Genomic DNA, 19,627 nt, shown 5'->3' on the forward strand with positions numbered 1-19,627 from the left:
CCAGCTCACTTTTTTGTTTTTATGTAGTTTTTTTGTATTCAGTACAAACAGGGAGTGGCCCCCTTCTCAGCGAGCTGGGCATTTCATTCTGTGAATCCCCCTGACTGTGTGTCCTGTTGGGACCCGGTCACTCTCAGCCCTTAGCCACATTGAGGCCTATTTTAGACCCATGGTAAGGTTTTAATATTAGAGAGTGTAGGTACTATCCCAACTGGGTACACCTTGGCGTTGGTGGGATAGCTTTATGCTTTTTTTGATCAAAAAACAGTGTTTACTAAGTACCCTATGTTTATATGCACTATGCTTTTATTTAGTTACAGCAGGGTATGTTTTCACCAATTTTTTTTTCCCTTGGTTTCTCTTTGTCTTATGGCCAGTGTGAACATGAGCTCACAAGCTCCATGTGTATCATCTCATACTCCAGCTCACTTTTTTGTTTTTTGTTTTTAGGGTGACAAGCTGCTGACACTGCGGGCAGACACTGACACACTGCAGGGCAGGCAGCCGCGAGGCTGGAGTGGGACACACACTGCACGGGCACCCGCCGGACGTCACACGGAAGCGCTTCTGTGCGGCGTCCAGGGAGTGTGACGTCTGTGTTTACTCTGCTCCGCTTCCTCTTCCTGGCATAATGACATCACTTCCTGCAAAACCACAGGCAGCGATGTACATTACCGCAGGTAAATCGCGGCTATACCGGGGGTATACCGCACATCACTTGCTATCTGCGGTATACCCCCGGAATTTCGCGATTACATTACAGTGAATGGAGTGAAATACCGGGGGTATACCGCAGGTACCTGCGGAAAATAATGGACATGCTCATTTTCTCAAGAAAGTTTCTCGAGAAAATTTTCTCAAGGAAATTTCTTGAGAAAAATCCGCAGCGTGCGCACAGCTATTTTTTTTTTCTCATAGGATTTGCTGGGAAATGTCTGCACAAAGATTGCAGACATTTCTCAAGAAATTTCCGCGGCAAATCCGAGGGTAAATCCGCGGGCAAAACGGCCTAGTGCACACAGAGCCTAAAAAAAGAATACCCTGTAAGGGGGGACTCTCTGCCTTTTATAGCACCCCCTAAAGGCGGCTCACAAGCGGTTATATAGGACCACCCGACTTTTTAGGAGAAGAGCGCAGGGGCTGTGTGTTATTATGGGGTCAGGGGTGTAACAGGAAGAAATGATCGTGTCCACGTCTTCAGGGTCACCGGTGCCTCATCCTCGATCACCGCCCGAGCTCTAATCTGTGGCGTTTTTTTTTTTTGAAGTTGAGAACAACCCGAGGACCGGAAACCTCAGCGCTCTAATTAGAGTTTTCTTGTCAAGGACGAAAGAGCTGAAGATATCGGCAGAATGTGAGAAGTAAGTGAACCCCCACCTGGCAGATAGCGCCTCCTCGTTATATGTAGGTTCATTATAAAGCCGTTAATAATCCCCATCCCAAACCTCCTGTCCTTGTATGTCGGAAGGAAAGAGATTTTTTTTTTTTTTTCCTTCCGATCGGCAACTGGTCCCAAGGTCGGGAGGCTCCGAAACTGGAGAACCGTGATTTCTTATGTTTCAGAGACTGGAGCTAATGAAGAGTCTCCAAGACGGGAGGTTAAAAAGTAGAGTTAATTGTGCCATCGTTATATGGGTTGTCCCAAAAAATACATTCACCTATCCAGAGGACACACAGCCGTCTTACACCCCTGTTGGGGGTCCCCATCTATCACAAAAACCAGCATCCTGAGACCCCTGTCTGGATTTCCTTCAGTCCAGTAGAGCAGCACATGCAAGACCGCCGCTCCGTTCAGTGTCTGCATATCTGACCACAGGGTGTGAATGGAGAGGTGTGACAGCTGCTGCTTGTTCAGTGTCTGGGAGGTTGGAGGAGGATAGGGCTGAGGCCCCTCTTGCATAAACGCTGGGATCCTGCACATAAAAGGGCAACTGCATTTTTTACACAGATTTTTTTCAATAGCCACATAAAAGCCCATAGGGAAAAAAATCACACAAAAAACCCACACAGTTTAAAGATGTCAGGAGCTTTCATTAAATCACATCCTTTTATTTATTTATTTATTTATTTATTTATTTATTTATTTATTTTTTTGCACAATGCAGGATTTACACCATGTGCAAACACGCTCCAGTCTTGTGCAGTGCTGAGCGTTCCTCCCGCCCGGGGCCGCGCCGGGCGGTCCTCCCGCCCCCGGGGCCGCGCCGGGCGGTCCTCCCGCCCCCGGGGCCGCGCCGGGCGGTCCTCCCGCCCCCGGGGCCGCGCCGGGCGGTCCTCCCGCCCCCGGGGCCGCGCCGGGCGGTCCTCCCGCCCCCGGGGCCGCGCCGGGCGGTCCTCCCGCCCCCGGGGCCGCGCCGGGCGGTCCTCCCGCCCCCGGGGCCGCGCCGGGCGGTCCTCCCGCCCCCGGGGCCGCGCCGGGCGGTCCTCCCGCCCCCGGGGCTGCGCCGGGCGGTCCTCCCGCCCCCGGGGCTGCGCCGGGCGGTCCTCCCGCCCCCGGGGCTGCGCCGGGCGGTCCTCCCGCCCCCGGGGCCGCGCCGGGCGGTCCTCCCGCCCCCGGGGCCGCGCCGGGCGGTCCTCCCGCCCCCGGGGCCGCGCCGGGCGGTCCTCCCGCGCCCGGGGCCGCGCGGAGCGTTCCTCCAGCCCGGTGGCGTGCCGGGCGGTCTTCCAGCCTGGGGCCGTGCAGAGTTCTGATCATGGAGCATCTGAGCACTCCATTGTTAGGCATCAGATATGACCAGAGCCCTATGCGTGGTATAAATGATTGCTATTTCTTCCCTGCAGCCAACTGTTCATCTGGCAAGCCCACAACGCCCTGTTCATCATCTGCTGCCTCCTGAAAGTGTTCATCACCCACGTGTCCGAGGAAGAGCTGCTGCTCCACTTCTCATATCAGAAGACGGACCCCGGATCATACGGTGAGCGCTGAGCCCCATCCTGTTGTATACTGGTCACCAGCGCAATGGCAGTTGCCATCTGCTGGTGGGAAATCATTTTATTTTACTGCCCGAATTTCGACCTGCTGATTTTATGTTCTGTCTCAATAGAGGTGCAGAGAGGACAAGACGTCCTCTGTGGAGGGAGATGAGCAAGCGCCACTTGTGCCTTGTAATCGCTCATCTCCCTCCATAGTGGCCATTGGCAGGTCGGAGGGTATTTTGGGGTCAGATTATCCACTTATATTGGTCAGAGGCCGCTCTATATATTTCTACCCAGAAAAAGATCATGGCCACAACCATCTTGTGTCTATGACCAACCTCAAAACAATGGGTTTTACATTTCTTCCCATTGCTTTGCATTTATTATATATAGATATATATATGTATATAGATAAATGTGTGTGTGTGTGTGTGTGTGTGTGTGTGTGTGTGTGTGTTATATATACAGTGCCTACAAGTAGTATTCAACCCCCTGCAGATTTAGCAGGTTTGATAAGATGCAAATAAGAGCAGGATTTATTAACAGATGCATAAATCTTACAAACCAACAAGTTATGTTGCTCAGTTAAATTTTAATAAATTTTCAACGTGAAAAGTGTGGGTCAATTATTATTCAACCCCTAGGTTTAATATTTTGTGGAATAACCCTTGTTTGCAATTACAGCTAATAATCGTCTTTTATAAGACCTGATCAGGCCGGCACAGGTCTCTGGAGTTATCTTGGCCCACTCCTCCATGCAGATCTTCTCCAAGTTATCTAGGTTCTTTGGGTGTCTCATGTGGACTTTAATCTTGAGCTCCTTCCACAAGTTTTCAATTGGGTTAAGGTCAGGAGACTGACTAGGCCACTGCAACACCTTGATTTTTTCCCTCTTGAACCAGGCCTTGGTTTTCTTGGCTGTGTGCTTTGGGTCGTTGTCTTGTTGGAAGATGAAATGATGACCCATCTTAAGATCCTTGATGGAGGAGCGGAGGTTCTTGGCCAAAATCTCCAGGTAGACCGTGCTATCCATCTTCCCATGGATGCGGACCAGATGGCCAGGCCCCTTGGCTGAGAAACAGCCCCACAGCATGATGCTGACACCACCATGCTTGACTGTAGGGATGGTATTCTTGGGGTCGTATGCAGTACCATCCAGTCTTCAATCGTCACGTGTGTGGTTGGCACCAAAGATCTCGATCTTGGTCTCATCAGACCAGAGAACCTTGAACCAGTCTGTCTCAGAGTCCTCCAAGTGATCATGAGCAAACTGTAGACTAGCCTTGACATGACGCTTTGAAAGTTAAAGTACCTTACGGGCTCGTCTGGAACGGAGACCATTGCGGTGGAGTACGTTACTTATGGTATTGACTGAAACCAATGTCCCCACTGCCATGAGATCTTCCCGGAGCTCCTTCCTTGTTGTCCTTGGGTTAGCCTTGACTCTTCGGACAAGCCTGGCCTCGGCACGGGTGGAAACTTTCAAAGGCTGTCCAGGCCGTGGAAGGCTAACAGTAGTTCCATAAGCCTTCCACTTCCGGATGATGCTCCCAACAGTGGAGACAGGTAGGCCCAACTCCTTGGAAAGGGTTTTGTACCCCTTGCCAGCCTTGTGACCCTCCACGATCTTGTCTCTGATGGCCTTGGAATGCTCCTTTTGTCTTTCCCATGTTGACCAAGTATGAGTGGTGTTCACAAGTTTGGGGAGGGTCTTAATTAGACAGAAAAGGCTGGAAAAAGAGATAATTAATCCAAACATGTGAAGCTCATTGTTCTTTGTGCCTGAAATACTTCTTAATACTTTAGGGGAACCAAACAGAATTCTGGTGGTTTGAGGGGTTGAATAATAAATGACCCTCTGAATAAACTTTTCACAATTTAAAAAAAAAAAATAAAAAAAAGAAATAACATTCTTTTTTGCTGCAGTGCATTTCACACTTCCAGGCTGATCTACAGTCCAAATGTCACAATGCCAAGTTAATTCCGAATGTGTAAACCTGCTAAATCTGCAGGGGGTTGAATACTACTTGTAGGCATGGTATATATGTATCCAACAATGTAGACCAGCTCACTCCTGTGAATCACCTGGAACCTCAGCTGACCTGGTTAACTCCGTTGTGCCCGGATCAGGACGTAGGAGTCCATCCATACAAATGTGAACAGCAACAAGGCAGAGTCCAGCAATAACGTGAGCAATCCAGGATGCTGGTAAAAAATTTTTTTCCTTCTTTTTATTCATAAATTCATTAAAATATAATGGTCCAAGCAATTCAGAACAGCATTATCGCAGGAAAATAGCGCAGATAGGACTACGCGTTTCAGCGGTAAAATCCGCCTTCTTCACGGTCCAGAATCAGTTAGTGATTCTGGACCGTGAAGAAGGCGGATTTTACCGCTGAAACGCGTAGTCCTATCTGCGCTATTTTCCTGCGATAATGCTGTTCTGAATTGCTTGGACCATTATATTTTAATGAATTTATGAGTAAAAAGAAGGAAAAAAATTTTTTAACAGCATCCTGGATTGCTCACGTTATTGCTGTACTCTGCTTTGTTGTTGTTATATATATATAGATAGATATATATATATATATATATATATATATATATATATATATATATATATAGATAGATAGATAGATAGATAGATAGATAGATAGATAGATAGATAGATAGATAGATAGATAGATAGATAGATAGATAGATAGATATAGATATATATAGATATATATATATATATATATAGATATATATATATATATATATATATATATATATATATATATATAGATATAGATATATATATATATAGATATAGATATATATAGATATCCATATATACATATATATAGATATAGATATAGATAGATATATATATAGATATATATAGATATATATATATATAGATATATATATATAGATATATATATATATATATATAGATATAGATATAGATATATATATATATCCATATATACATATATATAGATATAGATATAGATAGATATATATATAGATATATATATATCTATATATATAGATATATATATAGATATATATATATATATATATATATATATATATATATATATATATATATATATATATATATATCTATATATATCTATATCTATATCACATAGGAGTCGTTCTTGCTGAATTGTGGTGGATTTGATGGGTATGATATTTGGTAACCTTTGCACACCCAGGGAGGCGTGAATAGAGGACCGGGCCACCACCGCCCCGCCAGACTAGTCTATGATACACTGCAGAATAAAAGTCTTGTACACAGATACTTCACATTGGAACTTCTAAGGCTTCAATATAATGCCGCCATCAGCGTATGTAACTATAACAGCGGTTTCTAGTACATAGGGGACCTCAAAATATCATGTGCCGTTATGCTATTAGCAACAATAAATAATAATAATAACCTACGTCTATTGAAAAATCCCCAGAGTAATCGCCATGTGATACAAAATATAAAAGCCGCCATCTGCAACATAGTGCAAGAAAAGGAGTTGTAATTCCATAAGTGTCCAGTAGGTGGCAGTAAAAGAATGGCTATAGACAAGTTAGACAAGTGAAAATCAAACTTGTCCTCCACCCCCGTTTTTTTTTTTCTTTTTTTTTTTTTTTTATTACTCCTTTGCAGAATTTTATTGGGGGTTTGGGAATCTTTTGGGAAAACTGGTCCTGAAAGGACCCTACTGAGCATACATTATTATTGTTTTTTTGCCCCTCCTCATATTAGCAGTCATAATATTTTATCAATATTATTATTATATATATTTTTTTTTTCTGATGTGAATTTATCTGGCTTTGTTTTATGCAGGAGAAGTTATTTTACTGCACCGTTTTGGAGTATATATTTACCATGTCAATTGTCTTTTTTTTTTTTTTTTTTTATTTTTTTCTTCAAATTTATAATAAAATGTGTATTTTTTTGTTTTACTGTTCACATTTCATACTAGATATCCCAATAAATGAATTCTTCAGGCTGTCACGGTTATGTGGATATTATTATTACTATTGGGTTTGCTAGGACCCAGAAGCTATATTATGTCAGGCAGACCCCCAGCGATCATTTGAGTTTTGGGTTGGTCCTATTCTCTGCATAGAGCTCACTGAGCGCAATGCGTACACCTAAAGTGAAGACACAGGCGATAAACCGCTTCTGTCTTCTCCCCATCCTGCTTTTTCTGGATACCAAGCGCTTTAATCCCATGTGGTATGTTTACAATGGCGCCAGATCAAAGCCCACGAAAGAAGCAACAGCAGTGCGGATGGTCCTTTTCACTGCATAGAGCTCACTGAGCGCAACGTATACAGCAAAAGTAAAGACACAGGCAATAAACTGCTTCTGTCTTCTCCCCAACCTGTTCCTTTTAGATAACAAGAGCTTTAATCCCACTTGGTATACTTACAATGGCGCTGCATCAATGCCCGGTACAAAAGCATTGGCAGTGCAGATGATCCTCTTTACTGCATAGAGCTCACTAAGCGCTATGTATACAGCAAAAATGAATACACAGGTCATAAACCGCATCTGTCTTCTCTTCAACCTGCTCCTGATGGATACCAAGTGCTTTAATACTTCGTGATGTATTTACAATGATGCTGGATCAAAGCCTGGGACAGGCGCATCGACAGTGCGGATGAGCCTCTTCAATGCATAGAGCTCACTGAGCGCAATCTATACAGCAAAAGTGAATACACGGGTGATACACTGCTTCTGTCTTCTCTTCAACCTGCTCCTTCTGGATACCAAGAGCTTTAATCCCACATAAAATATTTACAATGGCGCTACATCATAGCCCAGGACAGAAACATCGGCAGTGTGGATGATCCTCTTCACTGCATAGAGCTCACTGAGCGCAATCTATATAGCAAAAGTGAACACACAGGCGATAAACCACTTCTGTCTTCTCCCCAGTCTGCTCCTGTTAGATAGCAAGAGCTTTAATCCCATGTGATATATTTACTATGATGCTGGCTCAAAACCCGGGACAGACGCATCGGCAGTGCGGATACTCCTCTTTACTGCATAGAGATCACTGAGCGCAATGTATACACAAAAAGTGAAGACACAGGCAATAAACCGCTTCTGTCTTCGGATCAAAACTGCTTCTGGCGCCATAACAAAGCCCAGGACAGAAGCATTGGTAGTGCAGATGATCCTCTTTACTGCATAGAACTCACTGAGCGCAACGTATATAACGAAAGTGAAGACACAGGCGATAAACCTCTTCTGTCTTCTCCCCCACCTGCTGAATACCAAGAGCTTTAATCCCACGTGATGTATTTACAATGATGCCGGATCAAACCCCGGGACAGACGCATCGGCAGTGCAGATGATCCTGTTAACTGCATAGAGCTCACTGAGCGCAACATATACAATTAAGTGAAGATACAGGCGATAAACCGCTTCTGTCTGCTGGATACCTTCACCTTGCCTTTGCCTCTTTCTTCAAGCAGAAGTTTGACAACATCAGAGCGAGCTTTGGCCCACAATCACCACAGCCCCTCCTCACAACTGCTCAGCCTTCTTCCTCCATATCCAGCTTCTCCACCATGACAGAAAATCATCTTTCCACTCTACTCTCAAGATCACATCTCACAACCTGCCTGCTTGATCCACTCCCATCCCACCTCAATCCCCAATCTCACCACAGTCCTCATCCCAGCCCTAACCCATCTGTTCAACCTATCACTAACAACTGGTGTATTCCCTTCATGCTTTAAACATGCCTCTATTACACCCATCCTCAAAAAGCCCTCCCTTGACCCTTCCTCTGTGTCAAACTATCGCCCCATATCCCTTCTCCGCTACGCCTCAAAACTAGTGGAACAGCATGCCCATCTTGAACTGTCCTCACACCTCTCTTCCTGCTCTCTCTTTGACCGGTTACAATCTGGCTTCTGACCCCATTATTCCACTGAAACTGCCCTGACCGAAGTCACTAACGACCTACTCACCGCAAAATCCAAGCGACACTACTCTGTCCTCCTCCTGGACCTGTCCTCTGCCTTTGACACAGTAGACCATTCCCTCCTACTACAGATTCTCTCATCTCTGGGCATCACAGACTTGGCCCTATCTTGGATCTCCTCATACTTATCCAACCGAACTTTCAGCATCTCCCACTCTCACACCACTTCCTCATCTCGCCCCCTATCTGTCGGGGTCCCCCAAGGTTAAGTTCTTGAACCCCTGCTGTTCTCCATTTACACCTTCGGCCTGGGACAGCTCATAGAGTCCCACGGCTTTCAGTATCATCTCTACGCTGATGATACGCAGATCTACCTCTCTGGACCTGACATCACCTCCCTACTAACCAGAATCCCACAATGTCTGTCTGCTATTTCTTCCTTTTTCTCTGCTCGATTCCTAAAACTGAACATGGACAAAACAGAATTCATTGTCTTTCCTCCATCACTCAACCCCCCCACCTGACATATCCATCAATGTCAATGGCTGCTCACTTTCCCCAGTGCCACGTGCTCGCTGCCTGGGAGTAATCCTAGACTCTGATCTCTCTTTCAAGCCACACATCCAAGCCCTTTTCACCTCCTGCCGCCTCCAACTCAAAAATATTTCCCGGATCCGTACATTCCTTTCCTAAGAAGCTGCAAAAACCCTAGTACATGCCCTTATTATCTCCCGCCTAGATTATTGCAACCTCCTGCTCTGTGGCCTCCCTTCTAACAGTCTCGCATCCCTACAATCTATTCCAAACTATGCTGCCCGGCTTATCCATCTGTCCCCCCGCTACTCCCCGACCTCTCCTCTCTGCCAATCCCTTCACTGGCTTCCCATTGCCCAACGCCTCCAGTTCAAAACCCTAACCATGACCTACAAAACCATCCACAACCTGTCTCCTCCCTACATCTGTGACCTAGTCTCCCGGTACCTACCTGCACGTAACCTTCGATCCTCACCAGATCTCCTTCTCTACTCCGCTTTCATCTCCTCTTCCCACCATCGCATCCAAGATTTCTCCCGTGCCTCCCCCATACTCTGGAATGCTCTGCCACAACACATCAGACTCTCTCCTACCTTGACAAGCTTCAAAAGGAACCTGAAGACCCACCTCTTCCGACAAGTCTACAACCTGCCGTAACTCTGTCTGATACAGCACCGCACAATCGGCTCTACCCTAACCTACTGTATCCACACCTATCCCTTGTAGACTGAGCCTTCGCGGGCAGGGACCTCTCTCCTCCTGTACCAGTCTGTGTCTTGTATTATGATTATTGTACTTGTCCCTATTATGTATACCCCTTTCACATGTAAAGCGCCATGGAATTGATGGCGCTATAATAATAAATAATAATAATAATACCAAGAGCTTGAGACAGAGTGCAGCGCTAGACTTTTTCCGGCATTTACCAGCCCTGTTCTCAGGATTTCTGGGGTCCCAGAGGTTGGACCCCCACCGATCTCCAATGCTCTCACCTTCACTATGGACAGGTGATGACTTTTACTGTCGGGATTAACCCTTCAGCCGCACAGAATGGAAACAAAATCAATTCGGCTGGTGGAAACCCCTTTGAAGGTGATGATCGTGGTCCGTCTGGTTTTGTAAATTGGTCTCCACCATTCATTTTCGTGCAGTCTCCAGATAGGAAGCGGAGGGCGAGCCCCGGGGTCACTTTATCCCACCCTGCAGAGAACAAGATAATATTTGGTAGCGCTGGCCCCGCACGGCCGCCCCGGCTCCAGCCGCAGTCTCTGGCTGTTTACATTGGGAGGATTTTGGGCTCCACATCATGTGAGGACCTGGCCGACCTTTCTGCGGTCAGATCACGTTGTGGAGGAAGTGCATGGAGTGCAGAGGGCGCCGCATTGTGAGGAACACAATACACCCCGGGCCGCGGTAACTCACCAGCCCTGAGCTCATTGCTTTCCTGTACGGCCGCGGATTGTTTTGTTTTTGCTTTTTTTTTTTTTTTTTTTCATTTCCCCACATCTCAATTGAGTGTTATGTTTTTACTTGGCGCCCAGGAACGATGGCGTCCAGAAAGTAATCTCTGAATGGTATTTATCAGGAAAGACGCCCCGCGGACGGCCGGTCACATCTGTCCTCTCTGATCCTGGGAAAGCTGGGTGATCGCCATCATCTCAGGGACTCTGAAATGCAGTTGTCTAATGGAACGTCCTCGATATCCAGAATAAGAATAGAGGGGGATATAATTTGCTCTGAAATCCTACAGACCCCCCCCCCCCCCCCTCATATTTACAAAACTGATACCTTCAGGAGGAACCTCTGTCTTGTAGTGATCTTGCCAGCACTGAGAAATCACGCACTGAAGGTTTATGCAAATTAGCCTGGAAGTGCATTGTGGGCGTGTCATGAGGGGCTGGTCTTGCGGTATCCACGCGTGGACCCTTCACTCTCACAGTACAGCACTGAGCTTTCAAAGCCTAGAGCAATGGTGTCCAATTCTTCCCGGGTGTGGTTGTACTTTCTTGTGCTTGACCATCAAGCTTTATACTTAGCTCATAATATCTGATCTTTACCCAGGATTACAATGAAAGGCGACATCTCTGTATACAGTGTATAATACTGGAACCACTATTCACAATAGGTGATGTCACAGCTTACCTCCTCCTCCTATACATTGACTTATAACACAGGACCCACCATTTACAATAGTGGATGTCAGAGCTCCCCTCATCTTCTTGTACTCTGACTGGTAATACCACTATAGAGAATATAAGAGCATCCACTATCACAATAGCTGATGTCACAGCTCACCTCCTCCTCTTGTACAATGACTGTTAACACCTCTATATCCAGTAGATAACACAGGACCCACCATTCCATAACTCATAACACTTGAATAAACAGTAAATAACCCTGGATCCACCATTTATAATAGGTGATGTCACAGCTCAACGCCTCCTTCTGTACAATGACTGATCAAATAGGATCCACCATTCACAATAGGTAATGTCACAGCTCACCTCCCACTGTACGATGACCGACAACATTAGAGCCATTCACAGTAGGTGATATCACAGCTCGACTCCTCCTTTTGTATAATTACAGCACAGGATCCACCATTCACAATGGGTGATATCACAGCTCACCTCCTCCTCCTGTACAATGACTGACAGCACCTCCTATATTCAGTAGATAACCCAGGATCCACCATTCACAATAGGTGATATCATAGCTCACCTCCCCCTCCTCTGCACAGATCAGTGCTTGCCTGCATTACTCTCGGCGTCAGGCTATTGCTGTACATGTGGCTGCTGAGAAATAATAGGAGGTAGCGGTCTGATATTAAGACTAGTGGTCAGTGTGAACATTGCAGGATTTTTTTTTTTTATTTATTTTTTTTTTTTTTTGTGACCAGCCGGGGGTCAGGTTTTTCGGGGTAATCTGCACATTGCTCTTCTTGGCCCTGAATACACTGCTCGTGGGTTGTACAGCCTGTGGCCGGTGCCTCCAGGCCTTGTAGCCTTTGTGGCTGTGGTCTCAGGTCCTTGTTTAGCTTGCAGTGCCTCCAGGTCTTGTAGGCTTTGTGGCTATGGTCTCGGGTGCTTGTTTAGCTTGCAGTGCCTCCAGGTCTTGTAGCCTTTGTGGCTGTGGTCTCAGGTGCTTGTTTAGCTCGCTTTGTCACCGCTCGTGGGTTGTACAGCCTGTGGCCAGTGCCTCCAGGTCTTGTAGCCTTTGTGGCTGTGGTCTCGGGTGCTTATCTTGCTCGCAGTGCCTCCAGGTCTTGTAGCCTTTGTGGCTGTGGTCTCGGGTGCTTGTCTTGCTCGCAGTGCCTCCAGGTCTTGTAGCCTTTGTGGGTGTGGTCTCGGGTGCTTGTCTTGCTCGCAGTGCCTCCAGGTCTTGTAGCCTTTGTGGCTGTGGTCTCGGGTGCTTGTCTTGCTCGCAGTGCCTCCAGGTCTTGTAGCCTTTGTGGCTATGGTCTCGGGTGCTTGTCTTGCTCGCAGAGCCTCCAGGTCTTGTAGCCTTTGTGGCTGTGGTCTCGGGTGCTTGTCTTGCTCGCAGTGCCTCCAGGCCTTGTAGCCTTTGTGACTATGGTCTCGGGTGCTTGTCTTGCTCGCAGTGCCTCCAGGTCTTGTAGCCTTTGTGGCTGTGGTCTCGGGTGCTTGTCTTGCTCGCAGAGCCTCCAGGTCTTGTAGCCTTTGTGGCTGTGGTCTCGGGTGCTTGTCTTGCTCGCAGTGCCTCCAGGTCTTGTAGCCTTTGTGGCTATGGTCTCGGGTGCTTGTCTTGCTCGCAGAGCCTCCAGGTCTTGTAGCCTTTGTGGCTGTGGTCTCGGGTGCTTGTCTTGCTCGCAGTGCCTCCAGGCCTTGTAGCCTTTGTGGCTGTGGTCTCGGGTGCTTGTCTTGCTGGCAGTGCCTTCAGGTCTTGTAGCCTTTGTGGCTATGGTCTCGAGTGCTTGTCTTGCTCGCAGTGCCTCCAGATCTTGTAGCCTTTGTGGCTATGGTCTCGGGTGCTTGTCTTGCTCGCAGTGCCTCCAGGTCTTGTAGCCTTTGTGGCTGTGGTCTCGAGTGCTTGTCTTGCTCGCAGTGCCTCCAGGTCTTGTAGCCTTTGTGGCTATGGTCTCTGGTGCTTGTATAGCTCGCAGTGCCTCCAGATCTTGTAGCCTTTGTGGCTGTGGTCTCGGGTGCTTGTCTTGCTCGCAGTGCCTCCAGATCTTGTAGCCTTTGTGGCTACGGTCTCGGATACTTGGCTTGCTCGCTTTGCTGGTAAAATCACCACACCCGGAGAAAGTATATTTTTACTTAAGCCACTGAAGGCTTCGTAGGTTTGGGGAGCCGTCTCCTCCCGCTCGGGTGTTTTTCTTGCCTCCCTCTCGTCCCGCAGGAGAATCGACCCTCTTAATTCCTCTTCAGTTTTGACAAGCAGCGAAAGGCCGGCCCAGGTACAGAGGAAGCGTCTCATAAAGATGACGGACACGTGGGCCCTGGCAGCTCCCGCCACAAACATGCCTGGCCAAACTACAGGAAGATGGCACTCGAGGTCAGGCCGTGATGGGCGCAATAAGCGGCAGAATGGAAAAACTATCCGGCTGAATCACACACAAGTGTGACTGGATTAAATCATAAGACACAGAGATGTGTCAGGAGCGGCCGCACGACTCAATGCTCCATCTGTTTCCAGGGCACAGATTGATCTCCTGTTAAGTAGCTGACATCAGTCTCATACACTAATGGAAAGGAGATATTAAAGGGAAGCATTTGTAATTGTACTGACGCCGGGGATCCTAGCACCATATGACAGCATAACCTGGGATTACCTGGCAATAAAAAAGAGAAGAAAACACGTCCATAGTGACTCTCCATCAACGTATTCTCCATATTTCTAAATACAGTATATAGGGGGCAATATTATAGTAGTTATACTGCCCCCTATGTACAAGAATACAACTACTATAATACTGCCCCTATGTACAAGACTATAACTACTATAATACTGATCCCTGTGTACAAGAATATAACTACTATAATACTGCTCCCTATGTACAAGAATATAACTACTATAATACTGCTCCCTATGTACAAGAATATAACTACTATAATACTGCCCCTATGTACAAGAATATAACTACTATAATACTGCTCCCTATGTACAAGAATATAACTACTATAATACTGCCCTCTATGTACAAGAATATAACTACTACAATACTGCCCCCTATGTACAAGAATACAACTACTATAATACTGCTCCTTATGTACAAGAATATAACTGCTATAATACTGCCCCCTATGTACAAGAATACAACTACTATAATACTGCCCCCTATGTACAAGAATATTATAGTAGTTATATTCTTGTACATAGGGGGCAGTATTATAGTAGTTATATTCTTGTACATAGGAGCAGTATTATAGTAATATTCTTGTACATAGGAGCAGTATTATAGTAGTTATATTCTTGTACATAGGGGGCAGTATTATAGTAGTTATATTCTTGTACATAGGGGGCAGTATTATAGTAGTTATATTCTTGTACATAGGAGCAGTATTATAGTAGTTATATTCTTGTACATAGGAGCAGTATTATAGTAGTTATATTCTTGTACATAGGGGGCAGTATTGTAGTAGTTATATTCTTGTACATAGGGGGCAGTATTATAGTAGTTGTATTCTTGTACATAGGGGGCAGTATTGTAGTAGTTATATTCTTGTACATAGGGGGCAGTATTATAGTAGTTGTATTCTTGTACATAGGGGCAGTATTATAGTAGTTATATTCTTGTACATAGGGGGCAGTATTATAGTAGTTGTATTCTTGTACATAGGGGGCAGTATTGTAGTAGTTATATTCTTGTACATAGGGGCAGTATTATAGTAGTTATATTCTTGTACATAGGGGGCAGTATTATAGTAGTTATATTCTTGTAGATAGAGGGCAGTATTATAATATAGGTATATTATCAGGAATATAGGCAGTATTATAGTGTATATGTGTGTATGTATATATACAATAGTATACTAAAGGGATTTTCTGTTGATTTTAAAGTTCATGTTAATCAATAGATCTTGGAATAATGATAATTTCCGCAATTGGATGTGTTTATATAAAATGTTCCGGTGCTGAGATAATCTTATATATGTGTCCCTGCTGTGTACTGTGTAATGGCCGTGTCTGACCGTACAGGGACATGGTCTGATCATACCCCAGCTCCTGGTCCAGGGAGGATGTAAAAGAGTGACATGAACAAAATAAAATCCGATCCTCCTAATCTGTGTATGGAAAGCTCTGAGCTGTCAGCGGTGACGTGAGCTGAGCGGACCCCCAACCATCACAACTTCTGACTTGTGTCTTGGAGATTTCAGAAGTTTACTGAAATTGCTGTTTTTTCTAGACTGACCTCCACCTCCTTGTGTCTATAAACAAGTCTAAAGTGGCTTTATTCTGGTGTCTGTGGCGATAATTGCATATTGGAATGATTGTGGGCTCATAGAATGAATAAAGCTAATGAGTTCTTATTTTGTCCCATTTCTGTTTCCGTACCAGAATCCGACATTGAAGACCTCCTGGAAGAACTGCTGTTTTGCCTTATTCATCTCATTGTTGAAGTTCCTCTCCTGTAAGTAATGATCACTTCTTGCTGTCAGTTGACTGTAAGATGTGACGCAGGTTTTTCGGGGTCCTGAGTGATGGTCACAGGGCTGACACCACTGGATGTTTTTTGCTTTTCTGCAAATAGGGATAAAAAAATAATCAACTGAAGGAATTGGAATTGAAGCATTATAATCGGACGCATACAGTGGTGTAGCAAAGGGCGGGCGCAGGGGGTGGCCCACCCCAGGCGACACGTGTCAGGGAGGTGGCATTTTGGGGATAAATAATAGAAAAACATAGAAGAAATAATAATTGTAGATTAACCTCTTAACGACCCATGACGTACCCAGTACGTCACGGCGAAATCGCTGCCCCGGAGCCTCGGTGGCTGCGATCGGTGTGCAAAAACCTTAGATTCGGGGAGGAGGGGACCTCTGCCTGACCTCAGGAGGGGGGTGGTGCTACGGCGGCTGTGATTGGTTGAGCGGCGTTTGTCAACCAATCACAGCCACTGTGATATTTCAGCCATTGAAAATGGCTGAAACATTGAAATCCAGCCATGATCAGTGCAGCTGTAGCCCTGATCACTGGCAGGAGCTGGGTGACCTCTGCTTCACCCGTCCCCAGCTCTGATTGGAGAGATCGGCCTTGTGACCAATCTCTCCAATCACCTTGGGTCTTTGGCCGGTGACCGCTCCCCTCAGCTTCACTTCATCCGTGAAAGCTGAGGAGAGGGATCCCTGCAAGTGCCCCCAATCAGCCACGATCCACCGCTGCCCCCGCTACTCCCCCCTTTCAGCCGCGCCGCCGCAGCAACAGTAGTCACCGCCTCCGGCCTCCTCCATTGCTGCCCTCCACCATTTGCTGCCCCCCTCCATCCGCCACCGCTCTCCCCATCAGCCGCTGCCCCCCTGCATCAGCCACCGCTCTCCCCATCAGCCGCTGTTCCTGCATACACCACCGCCCTCCCCATCAGCCGCTGCCCCTCTGCATCCGCCACCGCTCTGCCCATCAGCCACTGCCCCCCTGCATCTGCCACCGCCCTCCCCATCAGCCGCTGCCCCCCTGCATCCGCCACCGCCCTCCCCATCAGCCGCTGCCCCCCTGCATCCGCCACCGCTCTCCCCATCAGCCGCTGCCCCCCTACATCTGCCACCACCCTCCCCATCAGCCGCTGCCCCCCTGCATCCGCCACCGCCCTCCCCATCAGCCGCTGCCCCCCTGCATCCGCCACCGCCCTCCCCATCAGCTGCTGCCCCCTGCATCCGCCACCGCCCTCCCCATCAGCCGGTACCCCCCTGCATCCGCCACCGCCCTCCCCAGCAGCCGGTGCCCCCCCTGCATCCGCCACCGCCCTCCCTATCAGCCGCTGCCCCCTGCATCTGCCACCGCCCTCCCTATCAGCCGCTGCCCCCCTGCATCCGCCACCGCTCTCCCCATCAGCCGCTGCCCCCTGCATCTGCCACCGCCCTCCCCATCAGCCGCTGCCCACCTGCATCCGCCACCGCCCTCCCCATCAGCTGCTGCCCCCTGCATCCGCCACCGCCCTCCCCATCAGCCGGTGCCCCCCCTGCATCCGCCACCGCCCTCCCCATCAGCCGCTGCCCCCTGCATCTGCCACCGCCCTCCCTATCAGCCGCTGCCCCCCTGCATCCGCCACCGCTCTCCCCATCAGCCGCTGCCCCCTGCATCTGCCACCGCCCTCCCCATCAGCCGCTGCCCCCTGCATCCGCCACCCGCCCTCCCCATCAGCCGCTGCCCCCCTGCATCCACCATCACCCTCCCCCATCAGCCGCTGCCCCCTGCATCCGCCACCGCTCTCCCCATCAGCCGCTGCCCCCGTCCATCCGTCACCCAATACCCAAGCTATTCAAGTTATATATATTCTGGATTATCGATGGCCAACGGAGGGGGCGGCAAATGTGACGACCGCCCCGGGCAGCAAAAGCAGTTGCTACGCCACTGGACGGACATCATTGATTTGCTACAGTCCAATGTGTGTGGCTAATTTTTCCTGGTCTCCTGCAGAGCTTGTATTTGTGCAGCTATTCTTTGGGATCCTGACAGTGTGCACATTGCAGTATGGAGGTGTTGGGGTCTGGGTAGGACTCAGTCTTGCTTTAAAGCATGGGAACCCCCGTAAATCTCCCCCCCCCCATCCCCCCAGGAAGTACCATACACATGGCTTTGTGTGCAGACATGCTGCCTCCACAGGACATAAATCCGCTCCTTGTGTCTTCGCGCTGCAATCTGTGTTTTCTTCAATTTATGTGCCCCTGAGCCCGAGTCCCGAGCAGCCGCCCGGCCCTCCTCGTGTGGATGTAATGAATGTTTTTTCTGATAAGTCAGATTTACTGTGCGCTAAAAGTGTAATGTATAACTCCATTAATAACGTCACAGGCTGCAGTAACAGATGCTCCGGCCGCGCTCCTCCACTCTCTCGCCTCCTGATAGACTCAAGTCTCAGCGGTGGGAGAAGGAGACAGACTGTCCGGCTCTGCTGACAGCCTCCTGACAGCCGGCAGATAAGAAACCACTACATCTCCAGGAACGCTGGAGGACGGAGCCCAAACTAGAATTACGTTACATTAACCATGACCGAAAGCAAAAGGTATAAACACCATTACTCTGCCATGTAGCGCACGCCTGTCCACCAGATCTACGGCGCCGGAGATACATGTGTGATGTATGACCGCTCCTCTGTACTACACATGTATCAGCAGGTATGCTGCCTGAGCCGCTCCGATTATACCACACCAGCCTCAAAGTGCTGGCTATATAGTGCCAAGCATAGTGTGCACCCCCCATATTTTCCTCCATCCATTCTGCGGCTGATTACAGGGCCCCATCCGTGCGGCTCCGATTGCCGCGCCCCATCCTGCACGACTCCGATTGCCGCGCCCCCATCCTGCACGACTCCGATTGCCGCGCCCCATCCTTGCGGCTCCGATTGCCACGTCCCATCCTGCACGGCTCCGATTGCCGCGCACCATCCTGCACGGCTCCCGATTGCCACGTCCCATCCTGCACGGCTCCGATTGCCGCGCCCCATCCTGCACGGCTCCAATTGCCGCGCCCCGTCCTGCACGGCTCCGATTGCCGCGCCCCATCCGTGCCGCGCCCCATCCGTGCCGCGCCCCATCCGTGCCGCGCCCCATCCGTGCCGCGCCCCATCCGTGCCGCGCCCCATCCGTGCCGCGCCCCATCCGTGCCGCGCCCCATCCGTGCCGCGCCCCATCCGTGCCGCGCCCCATCCGTGCCGCGCCCCATCCGTGCCGCTCCGATTGCCGCGCCCCATCCGTGCCGCTCCGATTGCCGCGCCCCATCCGTGCCGCTCCGATTGCCGCGCCCCCATCCGTGCCGCTCCGATTGCCGCGCCCCATCCGTGCCGCTCCGATTGCCGCGCCCCATCCGTGCCGCTCCGATTGCCGCGCCCCATCCGTGCCGCTCCGATTGCCGTGCCGCTCCGATTGCCGCGCCCCATCCGTGCCGCTCCGATTGCCGCGCCCCATCCGTGCCGCTCCGATTGCCGCGCCCCATCCGTGCCGCTCCGATTGCCGCGCCCCATCCGTGCCGCTCCGATTGCCGCGCCCCATCCCTCGTGGCTACTACGATCGCCGCGTCCCGTCCCTGCGGCTCTCCCTCCTGCATGGTAGTGGTATTGTTAGGCTACGTGC

At 48.9% G+C, this 19,627-nt stretch overlaps 1 protein-coding gene across 3 annotated transcripts in view; it reads left to right on the plus strand.

Moving 5' to 3' along the window:
* The window catches only part of DYM (dymeclin), a 363,276-nt gene that overhangs the window by 44,268 nt on the left and 299,381 nt on the right, over positions 1-19,627 (plus strand). For all 3 annotated transcript variants that reach the window (XM_075327226.1, XM_075327240.1, XM_075327233.1), the window contains exons 4-6: positions 1,268-1,361; positions 2,782-2,915; positions 15,903-15,975. In XM_075327226.1, coding sequence (XP_075183341.1) covers positions 1,268-1,361; positions 2,782-2,915; positions 15,903-15,975 — 301 coding nt within the window. The remainder of the gene's footprint in view (positions 1-1,267; positions 1,362-2,781; positions 2,916-15,902; positions 15,976-19,627) is intronic.

Source organism: Anomaloglossus baeobatrachus, chromosome 1 (genome assembly GCF_048569485.1).
Source record: "Anomaloglossus baeobatrachus isolate aAnoBae1 chromosome 1, aAnoBae1.hap1, whole genome shotgun sequence".
NCBI lineage: Eukaryota > Metazoa > Chordata > Amphibia > Anura > Aromobatidae > Anomaloglossus > Anomaloglossus baeobatrachus.